Source organism: Chanodichthys erythropterus, chromosome 14 (genome assembly GCF_024489055.1).
Source record: "Chanodichthys erythropterus isolate Z2021 chromosome 14, ASM2448905v1, whole genome shotgun sequence".
Taxonomy (NCBI): Eukaryota; Metazoa; Chordata; class Actinopteri; order Cypriniformes; family Xenocyprididae; genus Chanodichthys; species Chanodichthys erythropterus.
In genome coordinates this window covers 23510803-23527365 of record NC_090234.1, presented here as the reverse complement: position 1 = coordinate 23527365, position 16563 = coordinate 23510803, and the positions used below count along the sequence as shown (strand labels likewise).

General features: G+C 37.3%; 1 protein-coding gene across 4 annotated transcripts in view; it reads right to left on the bottom strand.

The window, feature by feature from the left end:
• The window catches only part of LOC137036484 (protein mono-ADP-ribosyltransferase PARP4-like), a 38304-nt gene extending 21796 nt beyond the window's left edge, over nucleotides 1–16508 (bottom strand). For 2 of the 4 annotated variants that reach the window (XM_067410685.1, XM_067410686.1), the window contains exons 1-23: nucleotides 16372–16489; nucleotides 14460–14598; nucleotides 14022–14217; nucleotides 12754–12859; nucleotides 12536–12614; nucleotides 12357–12455; nucleotides 12091–12249; nucleotides 11846–11983; nucleotides 11606–11764; nucleotides 11114–11265; nucleotides 10902–11033; nucleotides 10363–10461; nucleotides 10058–10241; nucleotides 9808–9955; nucleotides 9328–9470; nucleotides 8909–9040; nucleotides 8735–8821; nucleotides 8494–8658; nucleotides 1158–1201; nucleotides 917–995; nucleotides 660–797; nucleotides 329–536; nucleotides 102–172 (exon numbers count right to left, since the gene is read on the bottom strand). In XM_067410685.1, the coding sequence (XP_067266786.1) occupies nucleotides 102–172; nucleotides 329–536; nucleotides 660–797; nucleotides 917–995; nucleotides 1158–1201; nucleotides 8494–8658; nucleotides 8735–8821; nucleotides 8909–9040; nucleotides 9328–9470; nucleotides 9808–9955; nucleotides 10058–10241; nucleotides 10363–10461; nucleotides 10902–11033; nucleotides 11114–11265; nucleotides 11606–11764; nucleotides 11846–11983; nucleotides 12091–12249; nucleotides 12357–12455; nucleotides 12536–12614; nucleotides 12754–12859; nucleotides 14022–14217; nucleotides 14460–14598; nucleotides 16372–16463 (2949 nt within the window). In that variant the 5' untranslated portion in view covers nucleotides 16464–16489. Of the gene's footprint in view, nucleotides 1–101; nucleotides 173–328; nucleotides 537–659; nucleotides 798–916; nucleotides 996–1157; nucleotides 1202–8493; nucleotides 8659–8734; nucleotides 8822–8908; nucleotides 9041–9327; nucleotides 9471–9807; nucleotides 9956–10057; nucleotides 10242–10362; nucleotides 10462–10901; nucleotides 11034–11113; nucleotides 11266–11605; nucleotides 11765–11845; nucleotides 11984–12090; nucleotides 12250–12356; nucleotides 12456–12535; nucleotides 12615–12753; nucleotides 12860–14021; nucleotides 14218–14459; nucleotides 14599–14863; nucleotides 15004–15107; nucleotides 15282–16371 lie in introns of those variants that run through there. The other 2 variants (XM_067410687.1, XM_067410688.1) reach the window with 2 other exon arrangements.
• Nucleotides 16509–16563: the final 55 nt, after the last annotated feature.

Genomic DNA, 16563 nt, shown 5'->3' with positions numbered 1-16563 from the left:
TGTCACTTGATGGAAGGAATCAAAAACCCTGAAGAATATCTCAGTATGTCCCCTTTCAAAACACAGAAACACTCATCTTTAGGCATTTTAACATTACTCACCATAATAAAATTTCTGGCTGGTTCAGATGCTTCATCTAAAGGCACTGGTGCAGGAAAAGCTTCCTTGTAATCTTAAAAACACACATTTTAAGAATAACATGTCAATATGTGAATGAACTATTCTTCATCCATAATGCTTCACTACAAATCACAAGAATAATAGGGAAATGAAAGTATCAACATGATGATCACTAGAAGAGCAGAAGACTGTCTCAGTGAGCACTAACCAGTGCTGAAAGAGATGATGTTGATCTTCAGTGAGCGGTCCAGAGATTTGAGGACTTGAAGGGCAATCCTGCGGGCGTTCAGCATGGCGTCTCCCTGCATGGACTTGGAGGAGTCCAGCAGGATGACCACATCGCTCACACTGGACGGACCTCCAGAGCTGGACACCCCGCTTGACTTAAAGTCTGGATAAAACACCAGCATGCAGGCCTGCAGGGATCAGAGAGTGTCAGAGAAGGACCTATCTGTATGGATTTCAGGTCAGGGTGTGTGAAGGAAAGAGAGACATTTTTGTCTGCTGTATGAATCAGATGTGACTGATCGTTTCATTACCTGACTATCTTTATCCGGATGGTTCTCGACCCACATCCTGGGCATGTGGATATTAGAAAGACTGAAGGACACCTGTAACCCTTCAGATCCAAGAGTTTGTCCCGGTAACGTGCTGATCACTGCCTTACAGTCTGTCATCTGAACAGGAAAAACACTGATACTGTTAATAATACCGTAAATAACCAAATATGTTTTATTTTCTTCAGACAATATAACAAGTATTTAGTAAGAAAATCCACAAATATGAGTAAAATAACCTTGGTTTTGATGCGGTGAGAAGAGCTCAAGTTGATGATCTCGTAAGGCATTTCAATGGACATAGACAGAGAAAACTCCCTGAGGAAAGAGAAAGGGAACAAATGAAAGAGAGTGTGATGTTATGAAGACAACATGGTTTGCTAAATTAAATAATTGACTTTTATATTGTTACTCATCAGCAGATGCATTTTGATTTTTAGTGAATTTCTCTGTGGATTCTCCAGCGTTTGAGACTCTCACCCTTCTGACTGAAGCTCCGTCACACCGATCTTTTCAACAGTTGTCTGAAACACAACACAACTTCTTTCTTTAATGGACTAAATGTAAGTTAATACACTGTAAATTATAGGAATGCACCAATATGTACATTTGGCCAGTACTTATAAAGATGATTCTTTATTTTTGGAAGTCAATAACCAATATATCAGCCGATAAATCTAAATCTTAATGAAAATGTTTGAGAGTCTGATTACAAAAACAAAAGGCTCACTAAAAAAAGCCACGTCTGAAGCACTTCAACATAAATCAAACATACTGTCAGGGTTCTGTCACTTCGGTCTAGTTTATTTCTTGGTTTTGTGACAGAGCTCTGACACTCCCGTTCTTGTCGTGTTTTTGTGTGAGCGTACGGTCTCGAGTGTTCTCGGGGCTGTGCGCTCTCTTGTCTGCGTGCCTTGTTTCATGTTGGGAGCGTGGCGTTCGGATCCCGGCACTCGTGTCTAGTTTGGTTTCGGTTTCGTGTCGGGATTCGGACATTCGCGCTCCCAGTCCTGTCTTAATTGTGAGCGCACGGTCTCATGTTTTGTGTAGCACGCGGTGATTTCCACCTGCCGCATGCTTTCATGTTGTGTTTTTGTGATGTGTTGTGTTAGCACGCAGTCTGTGTTTCACGGGCTGCGTGCTTCCATGTTGTCTTGTTTTGTGTGAAGTTTTCATAGTCACGTGTTCATGTCTGGTCTTGTGTAAGCACATGGCTTGTGATTTGTCTTCATTGGCCAATGGCCATGTGCTTGTGTCTTTGTTTTGTTTGGTGTGAGCACATGGCTTGTCATGTGTTTCTTTGTGCCATGTGCTCTCATGTCTATTGTCTTGACCCTGCCCACCTTGTTACCTCATTATTGGTTGATTTGCCCCACTGTCCTCCCTCATTACCTGCCTCATTTGCTCTCCTATTTATTAGGGCCCAAGCGAAAATTCGCGCAGGGCCCTCTTGTTCTTCTAAGGATTATTATTATTATTTTTTTTTTTTTTTTACGTCTTCCGGGGCTTTTTGGGGGCCTTAACATGCTCAAAAACTCTTGAAAATTGGCACACACATTGGAATCCGCGGCCATTAGGACGCCGGAGAGGCTGGTACCCGGGCGTGGCAGGGGGGCTCGACAGCGCCCCCTTGAAAAAAGTCTGAAAATTTGAGATAGGACTAACTGCAGAACCACAGAACCATACGTCATGACAGTCTGAGGACGACAGTGCCAGACTAACAGCCTGAGGGCGGAAGTGGGCGGAGCCAATTTATCTCCGTAGGCATCGCTCCATTTGGAGCATTTTAAAGTTTAAAACCATGTTAATGTGAAATATTGTATTAAAACGATCTAACTGAAATTATAGATATAGATTCACATTGTGTTAATAGCTTAATCATATACACAATCACGTTAAGATATATATATATAGCCTATGTGTGTATTAAAATCCCCTTGTAACCTTTTAATATTTTAAAAGTTCATAAATTTGTTTTATGTCTTAAATGATTAACTGAATATAAATTGAACACAACAAAGCTTAAACACTAAAATCGATAAACATTTATTAATTTGTCATAAAATATTTTACTTAAGCATTTCAGAATGAATCATTGTTTTTCATAATATATAATACGCATTACACGGTTGTACACTAGAATGCATGAATTAAACACATTCAGATCCATCAAACCCAAAAACAAAAGATATTTATTTAATTTTAATAAAATGTACTAAAATGTAAGAGCAAAAGCATTATATAGCCACTAGCTGTGCTTTGCTCTAAAAAAATACAAAATCAAACCAAATTGAGTGTAGATTGAACAGCAGGTACATGATGACAAATTAAATCTAAAAAAATAAACTTTTTTTGTAAAATGTCCATATCATCCTTAATTTGAAAGCAAAACACTAAAGGCTCTTTGGCCAGTTGTCTGTCATCATCTGTTTCAGCCTGTGAAAGTTCTTGTTCCTGGTCTTTTTCTTTCAATATCAGAAAGCACAGCTCTTCCACTAAACCCGTAAAGACCTTTGATTGTTGTGCAGCGCAGAAGTCTTCTGTGATCCGTGGTTCCTTCATGAGAGAAGGGTATAAACAAATGGGATGAGATGTTAAAAGTGTATTTAACAACACTTTGTGTTGTAGTCAGGATGCAGCACAGCATGTATAATAAAGTTTTGACATTCTGTTTTTCTCATGTTTATATATTGAAGACTTAAATCATACTCTGTCACCAATGAAATTAATCAGTTATGTTCAGTATAATTTTTTTTTTTTTTTTTTTTTTTTAAAAGGCAAGCAATTCACATGGCTTTTCACGCTACATTTAACCCCGGGTTATCGTCGTCCTAAACACCACTTTTAACCGTGGGTAAAGTAACGCTCCACATATTGCTTGTATATTTACATGCTTTTGACAGTCACAGAAACACTGTGCATTGTATATAAATAGAAAATTCAGCATTGGAAAGAAAAAAAAAAAAAACAAATGCTGACAGAAAATGCAACAATTGCAGAGCAGAAAATACTGTTTAATTCTTTTATAGTCTGAAATGTTAATTCAGGATAAACTTGATCTATATGTAATGAGGAAGTTGACTATATGTAATGAGGATGTGCAATGCCTAAGCATTTATGAAAACATATTGTGTGCTTTGTTCATCCAATCAGTGACACTGACACTGCAAATAAGGATGTTAACCAGGGTTTAGTAATGTACAGTGCATATGAATACTCAGGATTAATTGTTAACCTCAGGTAAATGATGATCAGTGTGAAACGTGAATCAAGATAACCCAGGATTCTGTTTACCTGGGGTTAACAATCACCCAGGGTTAACTATTTAAAGTATGAAAAGCCCTCATATATGTTTTTCATTCTAATGAAAAGAGAAGTTCATACATTTTTAAAAACTTTTAACTTTTCCTTTTTTTTGCTTACCATTAACATGAAGATCCCACACAGCCGGTCAACTGTTTCTAAAACAATAGAATATTATTAAGTTATTCCTGAAAAGATGTGACAGATATAACACACCATCTGTATAAGTAGCTTATGTGTTTATGAAAGTCTTATAAAACTAACCTTGTTTTTGATCAGCTTCTCTTGTTCTGGGGTGATTCTGCTTGTCAATTTACTGCATTGCAAAATCAAAGAAAAACTTAGATATATAACCATAAAAATTGCATAAAAGAAACAAGTTTCATTCTTCTAAAGTCAAAATTACTACTTACTTCATTGCAAAAACAACATTTTAAATTCAGAATACAAAAGAAACGTTCATACCTCCATGAACGACAGTTTTTTTTAAGTGAATTTGAAGCTGTGCATTCAACCTGTGCCGTCTGGTCGGTTTAAGAGCACTGGGCAGTGGAAGTTGTTGCAGCACGTTTTGCATCGCTGTAAATGAAGTAAAGCGGAGCATCTCCCGATACTAATATGCCTCTAAAATCCACAAAAACACTGATCAGTATTGTAAAATGTAACCAATTAAATAAAATACAGTACCAACAACAAGTAAAATAACAAACCATGAATATGTAAACACCCAGGTGAAAAAATACTATAGTAAATACTATAGTGTTTTTGAACCATACTGTATTTACAACACTAATGAATGCTACATAATACTATAATATTAACTATAGTGAACTGATAAACTAGTATAAATAGTATACTTTAGTTTTTACTACAGTAAACTGTAGTGTATATTGTAGTATAATATACCCTAAAATTGTAGAAAACTTAGTACAATATTGGGTAAAGTAATTTGTTTATATTATTATAGCTGCCATATTATCACAGCAACTATAGAATTACCACAATAAATTAATTCAAGTATTTATAGTACTATAGTATGGTTCAAAAACACTATAGTATTTACTATAAATGACTATAGTATTTATTCACCTGGGCGCAAGCAACGTGAGACGATTTGTAAAATATCAAAAGACGTGATAAAGTGACTTTGAAGCCCATTTACAAAATATCTGAGTCATGTTAAGTGTTAACGATCGAATAAATACACAACACATAAACGTGATCGATTAAAAGCACAACACAAAGAAACTTTTTACCGTGTTCGCTTCTTCCGCCATGATTGTTTGCTTGTTTGTCGTCAACTCCGCCCACATCCAACGTGAGACTATTACTCCGCCCACTTCCGCCCACTTCCGCCCTCAGGCTGTTAGTCTGGCGCTGTCGTCCTCAGACTGTCATGACGTATGGTTCTGCGGTTCTGCAGTTGGTTATTATTGGAAAATTTGGTCCATATATTAAACATGCTTGCACGTATTAGTATGAAACTCGGTACACATATAGACCTCATCGGGCCGAACAACTTTCGCGCTCTAAGTTAATCGCCACGCCAACAGGAAGTCAGCTATTAAGGGTTGTTTGAAAAACGCATGCTCTGGAATTTGATATACTCCTCCTAGACGATTAATCCGATCGCCACCAAACTCGGTCAGCATGAAGTCAAGACACTGATGATTAAAAATTGCCAGGGGATTTTTGATATCTCGAACGGTTTGGCCGTGGCGAGGCAACGAATTTATGGCGAGAAAAAGGAAACAGGAAATGTGTTATAACGTCTTAATACATATATTGATCTTTATGAAACTTCACGAGTGTGTTCGTTATAGGAGTCTGATCACATGGATGTGACTATTGTGAGTCAAAGTTATAGCGCCACCAACTGGCAGCAGGAAGTGTATCACTTTTTGAAATGTTTTGAGATCACCCTCTTATTTTTACCTGATTTGCTTCAAACTTCATCAGTGTAATGTCAATACACAGCAGATGTAGACCTATGACAGGATTTTTGATATTTGAAATATTGTTGCCATGGCAACAGGTCAAACTGTAATAATATTCTTGAGTGTTTTTGAGGCTCTTAACATGCTTCTAATTGCATGAAACTCGACACACACATCAATATTGTCAACCAGTAGACATGGACAAAGCCATAGAAATGGGCGTGGTGGAGGGGCTCAGTAGCGCCACCTTTTGACAAAAGTGGGGGTTAGTTTTTCCTACAGTCACCAAACTCGGTACACATATTATTCTCATCAAGCCGGACAATTTTCTAATTTACATTCATTAGCTCCGACCAACAGGAAGTCAGCTATTTTGGTTTGAATGTTAATTTTTTGAAAAAACAGGCTATGAATTTTATACTACTACTCCTACAGGGTTTATCCAATTTACACCAAGCTTTTTTAACTTGTTGCTAACACATTGAAGTTGTTTAATTGCAAACGGATTTTGGATATCTCAAACGGTTTGGCCGTGGCGAGGCAACGAATTTATGGCGAGAAAAGGGAAACAGGAAATGTGTTATAACTTCTGCGTACATTGATTGATGTTTATGAAACTTCAGGAGTGTGTTGGTTGTAGTAGTCTGATCACATGGATGTAACTATTGTGAGTCAAAGTTATAGCGCCACCAAATGGCAGCAAGAAGTGTATCACTTTTAAAATGCTTTGAGATCACCCTCTTATTTTTACCTGATTTGCTTCAAACTTCATCAGTGTAATGTCAATACACAGCAGATGTAGACCTATGACAGGATTTTTGATATTTGAAATATTGTTGCCATGGCAACAGGTCAAACTGTAATAATATTCTTGAGTGTTTTTGAGGCTCTTAACATGCTTCAAATTGCATGAAACTCGACACACACATCAATATTGTCAACCAGTAGACATGGACAAAGCCATAGAAATGGGCGTGGTGGAGGGGCTCAGTAGCGCCACCTTTTGACAAAAGTGGGGGTTAGTTTTTCCTACAGTCACCAAACTCGGTACACATATTATTCTCATCAAGCCGGACAATTTTCTAATTTACATTCATTAGCTCCGACCAACAGGAAGTCAGCTATTTTGGTTTGAATGTTAATTTTTTGAAAAAACAGGCTATGAATTTTATACTACTACTCCTACAGGGTTTATCCAATTTACACCAAGCTTTTTTAACTTGTTGCGAACACATTGAAGTTGTTTAATTGCAAACGGATTTTGGATATCTCAAACGGTTTGGCCGTGGCGAGGCAACGAATTTATGGCAAGAAAATGGAAACAAAGTGTTATAACTTCTGCATACATTAATTGATTTTGATGAAACTTTGGCTTAGTCTTCGTTGTACAAGGCTGATCACATGGATTTGACTATTGTGATTCAAAGTCATAGCGCCACCAACTGGAAGCAGAAAATGTGTCACTTTCAGCATACATTGAGATCACCCTCTTATTTTTACCTGATTTGCTTCAAAATTCATCAGAATAATGTTAAAACTTGGCACATGTAATCCTTTGAAAATGGGCAGGGAGGAGGGGCTCTATAGCGGCACCTTGTAGTGCAGTAAATATGGAGTGAATTTGACATAGTCCTTTGATGTTTAACCGTTTTAAGTGCCTATTGCCCGCTGTGCACAGTTGCCCTGAAGCCACCGGGGTGGCGGTGCCACCGGGCTTGGGCCCGCCATCGCTGCTCGCAGCTATATTTTTCCTTGTGTTTGCAGTCCTGTGCTGGTTCGTTGTCACTGAATGTCGTATTTCTCCTTGTGTGTCGTCAAGTCTAGGCCATTCAAGTCAAGTTTAAGTTCTAGTTTGTTTTCCCCCTCGGGGTTGTTGTGTTTTTGTTTTATTTCATTATTAATAAAAACCCTCTTTCTTCCTGCAATTGAGTCCTCACTCCTTCCACCCACCCAACCTGACACATACAGTGTAAAACCGCTTTTGACTCTACTTAACAAAAAAACTGCAAGGAAATATCTAGATTTACCAAATGTAGTTTGAACTAGTTAAGGATTTCTTAACTTTTAATTTTTTTTTTTTTCATTCCTATGGCCAACTTTCTTTTCTAAAAAAATCTATTGCCTGACCAAAAATATCATTACACATAAATAATGCAAAGTAGTCACTGGACAACATTACTTTCATAAAGAATTAAAATACATGTGCCAGGGATAAATAAATAAAATATTAAGTTTACTCAGATCCAGCATGTTTGTATATTTAAGAACAGGTACAGTAGCACAACTAGAAATGGTATGGGATTGTATGACCTTTTTGCTGCTTTGTCAGTGAAGACACCAATCAAATCATGATGGTGAGCAGTGTGCATCTGTGTGGCTCAACAGGAAGAAATAATCCATAATTTATCAGCTTTAATATATTGGCTTAATTTTATATTATTGGCTCGATTACAATGACATTAAAAATAAGCATTTATCGGCCGGTTCATATATAGTGGACAATATGATATATTGTGCATCCCTAGTAACTCAAACAGTAGTTTAAAAACAGTGACTGAAGACCAGCCGTGTCGTACCTGAGTCGTCTGATTAAGGGCGGCACTCTGTTGCCATGGTGCCACACTGCCAGCCAATGAGAAGACTATAGAGCCTGATCTCACCACCAGCTCAGTGATGAACGTCACCTTGATCAAAACTGTGGCTCCGGGAGGAAGGTTCCCCACGCTGATTGTAAATACATCCTGCCTCACATAAACACATGACCTTAAAGAAGCCTTCTGATACAATATCAGAAAGAAACAGTAGTAAGTAACTCACCGGTGCATCCTGGTCCATCAGGTAGGCTCCATGGCCTTTTTCTATGGCTTGCTTGTACTCCTTACGAGCCTGTTCTTTTTCCTTTACCTACAGGGAAAAAAAACATTGAAAACTGATGAGAAAGCAGTTATGAAGAGCAGAGGCTGCATTCAACAAAATCTGAATGACCTGCACCTTTCCAATGACGTGTTTTCCATTGATAAAGGCTTCAAATCCACACACTGCTGCCGTCTCCTCCAGCGGAAAGACGTACTTTGCTTCAATGGGAACAGCACTCTTGTTTGTGTAGGTCTGAAAAATGATGACCTGGTGACAGAGCAGAAAAAGATTTGGTTATGGTTGAAGTTTGAAATTGTCAGTATAATTTCATCATTCTTTCTGGCTTTTATTTTTAAGTTTTTTTTAACTTCTTAATCACTTTGTCATGTATTTTTTTCCTTATGCCCACCATTTTTTATATTTCATAACATTGTTTAACAAGTGAACCTTGGAGTGAGAGAAAACAGTGATGCTTTGACTGAAAAACTCTCTCACTGCACTGCCTGCTTTATATCGCTCATATACTCGCAGTAACATCAACTGTAGGATCACACCTGACACAGTAGGTCCATCAGCTTGCACCTCACATTGACAGCCTGAAGAGGAAGTTTCTGACCACTGCTGTCCAACAAACCTGCAGTCATCTCCTCCAGAGGGTTCTTAGTGGACTCCAAACCCTCACTGTCATCACTGGACACTAAAGAAACACATCAAACAAAATCCAGTGATGAACTTCACAAATACAAACAAAAGCATTCAGCATTAGAGAGTATCAGATGAATTCCTGAGGAATGATTTTCCCCTCCAACATGTCTCCATGTACACCATTATTATGAGGAGTTGTTCAGCGTGACTCAAACTTTGGTCACTGTTGTGCTATATGTTGAATCGCTGCCCATAAGGATATGGGCTCCACCATCATGTAGTTTGATTTTTATGGATTTTAATGGATTTGACAGCCCTTGTTATCATCTACAGATTCCTCCACATATAAAAGCTCTCTCTACATGTCCTGTTCACTGAACGTTACTCACAGACGTCAGACGTGTCAGCGAGCTGTGTGAGCTCCACAAAGGTGTTGATATGAGGCTGAAACTCTTTTAGCTCGTCCCCCTCCAGAGTGTACTGAACCACATACTTCAGTCTGATCTGCTCTGTGTTATAGACGACAAACTCATCATCCTGTCAAATACAAACCCACAGACACAAACACAAAAACTCATATTAGATCCCCAAAACATGAGCAGAACATTTAAGTACATAGAAAATGACTAAGAAAAGCACCTCAAATTCAGAGAGTCTGTTGGGGGTGCGGCGGACTCCATGTACGCTGTGGTAGCCATCAGGGGCGCAGGTCAAAGTGGCGTCTTTCTTCAGCAGGTCTTTGCAGCGACCCAACGCCACTTCACACACCAACAGCAGCCGAGAGCCGTCAGTTACACTGGGCTTGGAGTATTTCACACTGGTCCTTTAACACAGAGAAAAAAAAAACTTACTGAGTGACTCAAATCTTCAGTTGTCATGAAAATGGAGTCAAAGTGTTTATAAATCTGTTATATTAAAGGATGGTAATGCAGAAGACCACTGACTTTAGAGAGTTACTGAAGTAGATTCCTCCTCCAAGATTCCCGATATCCGTCCTCTCAATTCCATGCTGTTCGACTCCAACTCTGGGCAGCAGCAGACCTCTACATAGAATATTTCATCAGAAATGTATATTTAAAAATTAACAAATGATATTACATGATTATTGCAGAAGGGTAAATCACTGAGTAGACATTACAAAAATATATATATATTTTTTTAAGTTTTTCAGGGTAGGCCTTTATGATGATTTTAGTATTGCTAATTTCCTCTATTTTTAGATTTAGATTACTTTTGCTACCAATTATTAATAATTTAATAATACGGTTAAATATAATCATATTCCATTTAATGCAAATCATATAATTATAATGTTGAGATTCCTAAATTCACTTAATATCAGCTATAACAAGAAACACGGTTCAATCACACTCACTGAATCGGTCTTCTCTTACTCCTCCACAGTATATGGTCTGTCATAGACATAGGTTTGTGTGGTTTTCTCACTGTATGTAAATATATTTTTTAAAGAATATGCTCTTACCTTGACAGTATTCCAACAAAACTACTGGGACTAGTGGAGTGAAGGAGGGGCTTAATGTTGCCTAAATCCTCCCAAAACATCTGAAGCTCCACCCCTCTGCTTACCCGCAGAATCTGCTGAATCTGAACAGGCCTGTAGTGGACACAACATTAACACCATCATAATATATTCATGTTTGAACTTCAGACCTCAATCACCACCATCAAGTTTACCTGTCCTGAAGCAGTTGAGAGACAACATGAAACTCAGGGTTTAGTGGCGGAACAACCTCAATGCTGCACCTCAGAGCTCGATACTTTCCCACAGACGAGGGCGAGGGGCTTCCCAGAGTGGATTCACTCACATTCAGAATGTCTCTGATCAGCTGAGGACGACAGAAGAGTTAAAAGTTAAAGTCTGCACTGTTGAGTTAAAAATCCAGATTGGAGAATCTACAAAAATACCCAAATGTGAAGGAATTTCATTCAGTATTTGTTTGACTGTCTTTAATTTATGTTGATTTATATTACATAATCATTGTATTACAGTAATGATGTATCTATATAACTGAGAAACATTTTTGAGAATAATGAGTATTACAAAACAAAAACAAAAATATGAGGTAAAAAGAGCTTCATTATCACGAAAACAATGACAAAACTTAGATAAAATCTTAATAGTCATAAAGGAGTAATAACTGTATACTATAATTGCATACGTGTTACCTGACAAAGATCTAGTTTCTGAGACACAAGCTTGTGTTTGGAAGGAGGGTCGATCATTCTGAGGGGTAGAAGAGTGTTGACCTCCTCTAGCAGGGCCTTGACTTCATCCTCTTTCTGAGTCTTTTGTGCCTGCAGTAACAATCCCTCCACCCTGCTCACCTGCAACAGTACAGAGTCATTAAACACACAATATTCCTGTGAGCTTCATGACTAGATGTGTGTGTTTAAACTCATTCTCACATCATTAAGGCTGATACTGGAGACGGGGACTGTCAGGATGTTACTAAGGGAACCGAGAGCTTCGGTCCAAACCAGCTCCACAAAGACGCCAACTTCCTGTGATAATGTGCTGCAGTTCAGCTTCTCCTCCAACAGAAGCTAATTAAAAGAGTGAACAACACTAGTTACAAACCCATTGGACATGTTATATATGCATATACTGTACAGTGTCAAATTCATTTAAGATGTTTATCTGTTTATCTAACCTGCTGCAGGCTGTAGGATGCCAAGCGCTCAACCTCAGGAGGAAGTGTGTGAGTCTTTGTGAATCCTTGTGTCTCCATCTCCTTCATCAACAGAAAGTACGCTTCCACAGCATCCTCAGACGTCACACAGCACACAATCTTGTCCTGCACCACTGCGCTCTGTATTGAGTGTCAAGACTGTCAAGGTTTCATTACCTCTCTCACAATATATGAGTCCTATGATAACAACATCTAAACAGTTTAAATGGTGTTTGAGTTGATCAAACCTCAGTTTCACTCAAGATTGAACACAACACACGATACTGCTGGCCTGCTCGTCCTCTGGCACTCTGCAGCTCCAAAACAGACAAAGTCTTGGGTTTGACCTGCAACACAGACATGAAAACACTTTCAAATTCAGGCAGTGATCAGTGAGATCAGTGGAAATAAGACATTTCTCACTCACCCTCTCAAAAACTGAATACTTGGCCACTTGAAAATGTGAAGGAAATTCAGGCAGGTCATGGTCGCCTTCTTTGTAAACTCTGCATTGGGTAAATGAAAGGATGAAGTCAGGTAAACTATCACATCTAAACTGGTAGAAACTGATGTGAAAAAGTAGAATAATTAATAAACTTCTCAATAACACTCCAGCAGTGACAGTGACAAAAAACAAAAGCGCACCTGAACCTGCCGAGATGAGGCCCATCCTTCTCAAGAGTCTCAATCTCAGTCTTTGGGAGTTCAGACTGACCTTTGAGCTTCTCTTTTTTTAGTATCTGGGTCGACACTTTATGGTGGAAAACAACACTATGTCAACAGTGCCACAAAAATGCATGCTTTATCATTTAATACTCTTATAACCTAAATGTAATGTCAAATACACTTTACAACAAAAAGTACAGCAAACTAAGAGCACAAACGTACACAGATACTGATGGATCTGAAATGGTCAATATTCATATTCATGCATTTTTATTAATATTTACTTTTAATCAATTATGGCTTATGATTTATCAGTTTTACTTTTGCATTCACATATTCATGTACTCCTACTTTATATATTAATTCTTATCATATTTTCAAGTTTTTACTTGTTATTGTACCCTTATGGTTATTTTTATTTTATATCTAAGAGTATGTATGCATGTTCAGTTGTTCTCCAAGTGTTCCAATGTGACAGGTCACGCTGACACGTTTGTGGTTAGACATTGGACGCCTGCACAATTAACCATTTGAATTTGAATCTGATCAAAATATGTCTGTTATTTTTCCTGATGACATTTAAAAGGGTAAAATTTGCAAAATTCCCCAAAGGGGGTTAAAACAACTTTTTTTCCTCTATTTTTGACACTGGACCAGTAGATGACGTGATGGGTGAAATTAACCTTTTCTTTTAGAACAAAAACATCAATTTGAGTGAGATTTAAATTTCCCTATATGCTCATGGTATAAAGCTGATCGAGTTATTGATAATTCAGCTTTTTCCCCTCCTTTGCTCTCCTTGGCTTCTGCTTCTTGTCTCTTATCTGCAAATGTCTTAATTATTGCTCTTTTTGATCTTCATCTATTAGATACAATACTCTGGATTTTACAATACTCTAAATTTTATTATTAACAATTGACTAATACTTTGTGATGGTTATTTTACCTTTTGGTTTTATTAAGTATTTTCATTATCGAGTAAAGTTTGCGTGTGAGGCTAAATTTAATTGTAATGAATAAATAATTTTTCATCAACTTATATCTACTGCCTGGATCTCATTTTCACAAGTTTTTGCATCAGATACTGAACAAAACACACCAAGTGTTAGCAAATACAACTAATCTGGCTGTGACACTCCCATCCATTGTGTGCCTCCCCCTCCATTCACATCTCATGTGACTTGACACAAACATCTATTCAATACTGAACTGACTGATTTAAATTAGGTGGTTTAGGAATCTCCGACCTGGATGAGAGATGAGTTCAGAAGTGGGATAAGCCGGCTGTGGGGCCAAATCATGCTCCGTCAAAGGCAGGAGATGCCCTTCATCCAGACAGCTCCACACATACTGGATCCCAACCACTGGGATCTGGAGCTTCTGGATGCTGCGCTGCCGGTTACTGCTCAGGTCATTCACACTGCTGGTGACTACAAAAGAGCACTGGAGAAGAAAAAAGCAGGTCAGAAGATACACTGCAGCTCTTTACTGACTTTAGTAGGACTATTGCACTGTAGTGAGAAATAACATGAAATTACCCTTAGTTCATTTTAAACAAATCAAATGTTTGTACACTGTGTCAGCGTCATATGAAACCCAACAATCATTTGTGTAATTGCTCTTAGTTTTGATTAAAAAGACAATCATGTAGTAGTTATTGAGAAAAAGTGATGCGCACTACGAACCTCTCTGTTGATGACATAAGAGATGTTTCCTCCATTATCCAGAAGAGCTAATTTCAGCTTCTTCTTCTCTTTATAAGGCACATTCTTCACATCTACCACCACAGTACAGTTTTCAAACACTGTCATGATGCCACCGTGTCTGAAACATGCCGAGAAAAGCGACAGTAAGTAACCTACTGTAAATATAAATATTAATAACATGATGAACACTATTCAACTGCATGTTTCTATTCATTAAACAAAGCAAGCTTAATGCATAATGCTTATATTGGTATATACAATTTAAATTTTCTTTCTCTTGATATAAAGTATTTAAACAGTCGACAATTATCCAAATCCCGCTGCAGTTTCTCTCTTGATAGTGTTGTCATGTCATGTCATTAGCAGACTGAAGAACATCTTACCGTGAGTCCAGAGACGCGTTTAGATTTTAGGAAAATGTCTCTAACGAAGACGTAAATCTGTTGTGCGAAGTTCAGTATAAAAAAGTGCTTCCTGACTCATACATACGGTAAAGACACACCCCCGTCCCTCCCTGAGATAAAAACAAAACATTAAACGGGCGCCATCCAGTGGTTAAAACGGGAAAAATGCTATCTTAAAGGATTAGTCCACTTTTAAATAAACTTTTCCTGATAATTTACTCACCCCCATGTCATCCAAGATGTTCATGTCTTTCTTTTTTCAGTCGAAAAGAAATTAAGGTTTTTGATGAAAACATTCCAGGATTATTCTCCTTATAGTGGACTTCAATGGGCACGAAACAGTTGAAGGTCAAAATTAGTTTCAGTGCAGCTTCAAATTGTTCCACACGCTCATTTTCTGAAAAAAAAATTGATTCAATCATCAAAGTTTTAATCATAAATGCTCATCTTGAACTAGCTCTGCTAAGCATATTACTGCCCTCCACAGGTCAAAGTTTGAACTAAATTGTTATATACTATTGAACTAGCATATTGCATATAAAAATTAGTTCAAAACTTTACCTGTGGAGGGCAGTAATATCTCTCGGATCGTGTTGAACAATTTGAAGCTGCACTGAAACTAATTTTGACCTTCAACTGTTTGATGCCCATTGAAGTCCACTATAAGGAGAATAATCCTGGAATGTTTTCATCAAAAACCTTAATTTCTTTTCGACTAAAGAAAGAAAGACATGGACATCTTGGATGACATGGGGGTGAGTAAATTATCAGGAAAAGTTTATTTAAAAGTGGACTAATCCTTTAATTTGATCTAAAATACCATAAACTTTTTAAACCGCTATAAATTAACATTAGATATCCTTCACATTTAAGATAAGCCTTTGTTTACAGTTTTTATATATATATATATATATATATATATACATTTTTTTTTTTTTCATTTCGGCTAATCGAAATTAAAAAGAGAAAATTGTGTTTTATTTTTACGTTAAAAATATAATAATAATAATAATAATAAAACAAACAAACAAGAACCCAAAGATTTTCTTTGATATCACTGACACCGACTCACATTATTTTAATGACAGATAAAAATTGAGCAGACAAACTAGTCCACGAGGATTTTTGCAAAATGAATCTCAAATCTCTACTACAAATACAGTTAATCGCAAGTAACGTGATCACGGCACTCAAATTATTGTGTCCATTTACACATGAATATAATCACAATAACAAATGCTGCTAGTAATTACAAGTGGCTGTACAAGTAATTACTAGTTTGATTATATAGATATATGATCCCCCCATCTCTGGCATCTCTGGTATAAATGGTTTAAAGCACCAGTGTGTAAGTAGATCACTGTGAAACTAATATTTACATGTTTATATATATTTATTTTCATTTTAAAGAAAGACAACACAAGCAAAATTGTCAACAACACACTTGTCATAAATTTTGTTACATTTTAAATGATAAATCAACATACTGCATCATGATCACAGATAATGTGATGAACGACATCAATGGTTGTTCTGCTAGGACATCTGTGTGAACTTGAGGAGAAATTACTTCATACATCCACAAAAATCACTAGATTACAAAAGAATTATTAGATTAGATGACAAAAATGATTACACTAGATTAAAAAGAACTGATGCCTAGTTCTGAAAAAAAGCTT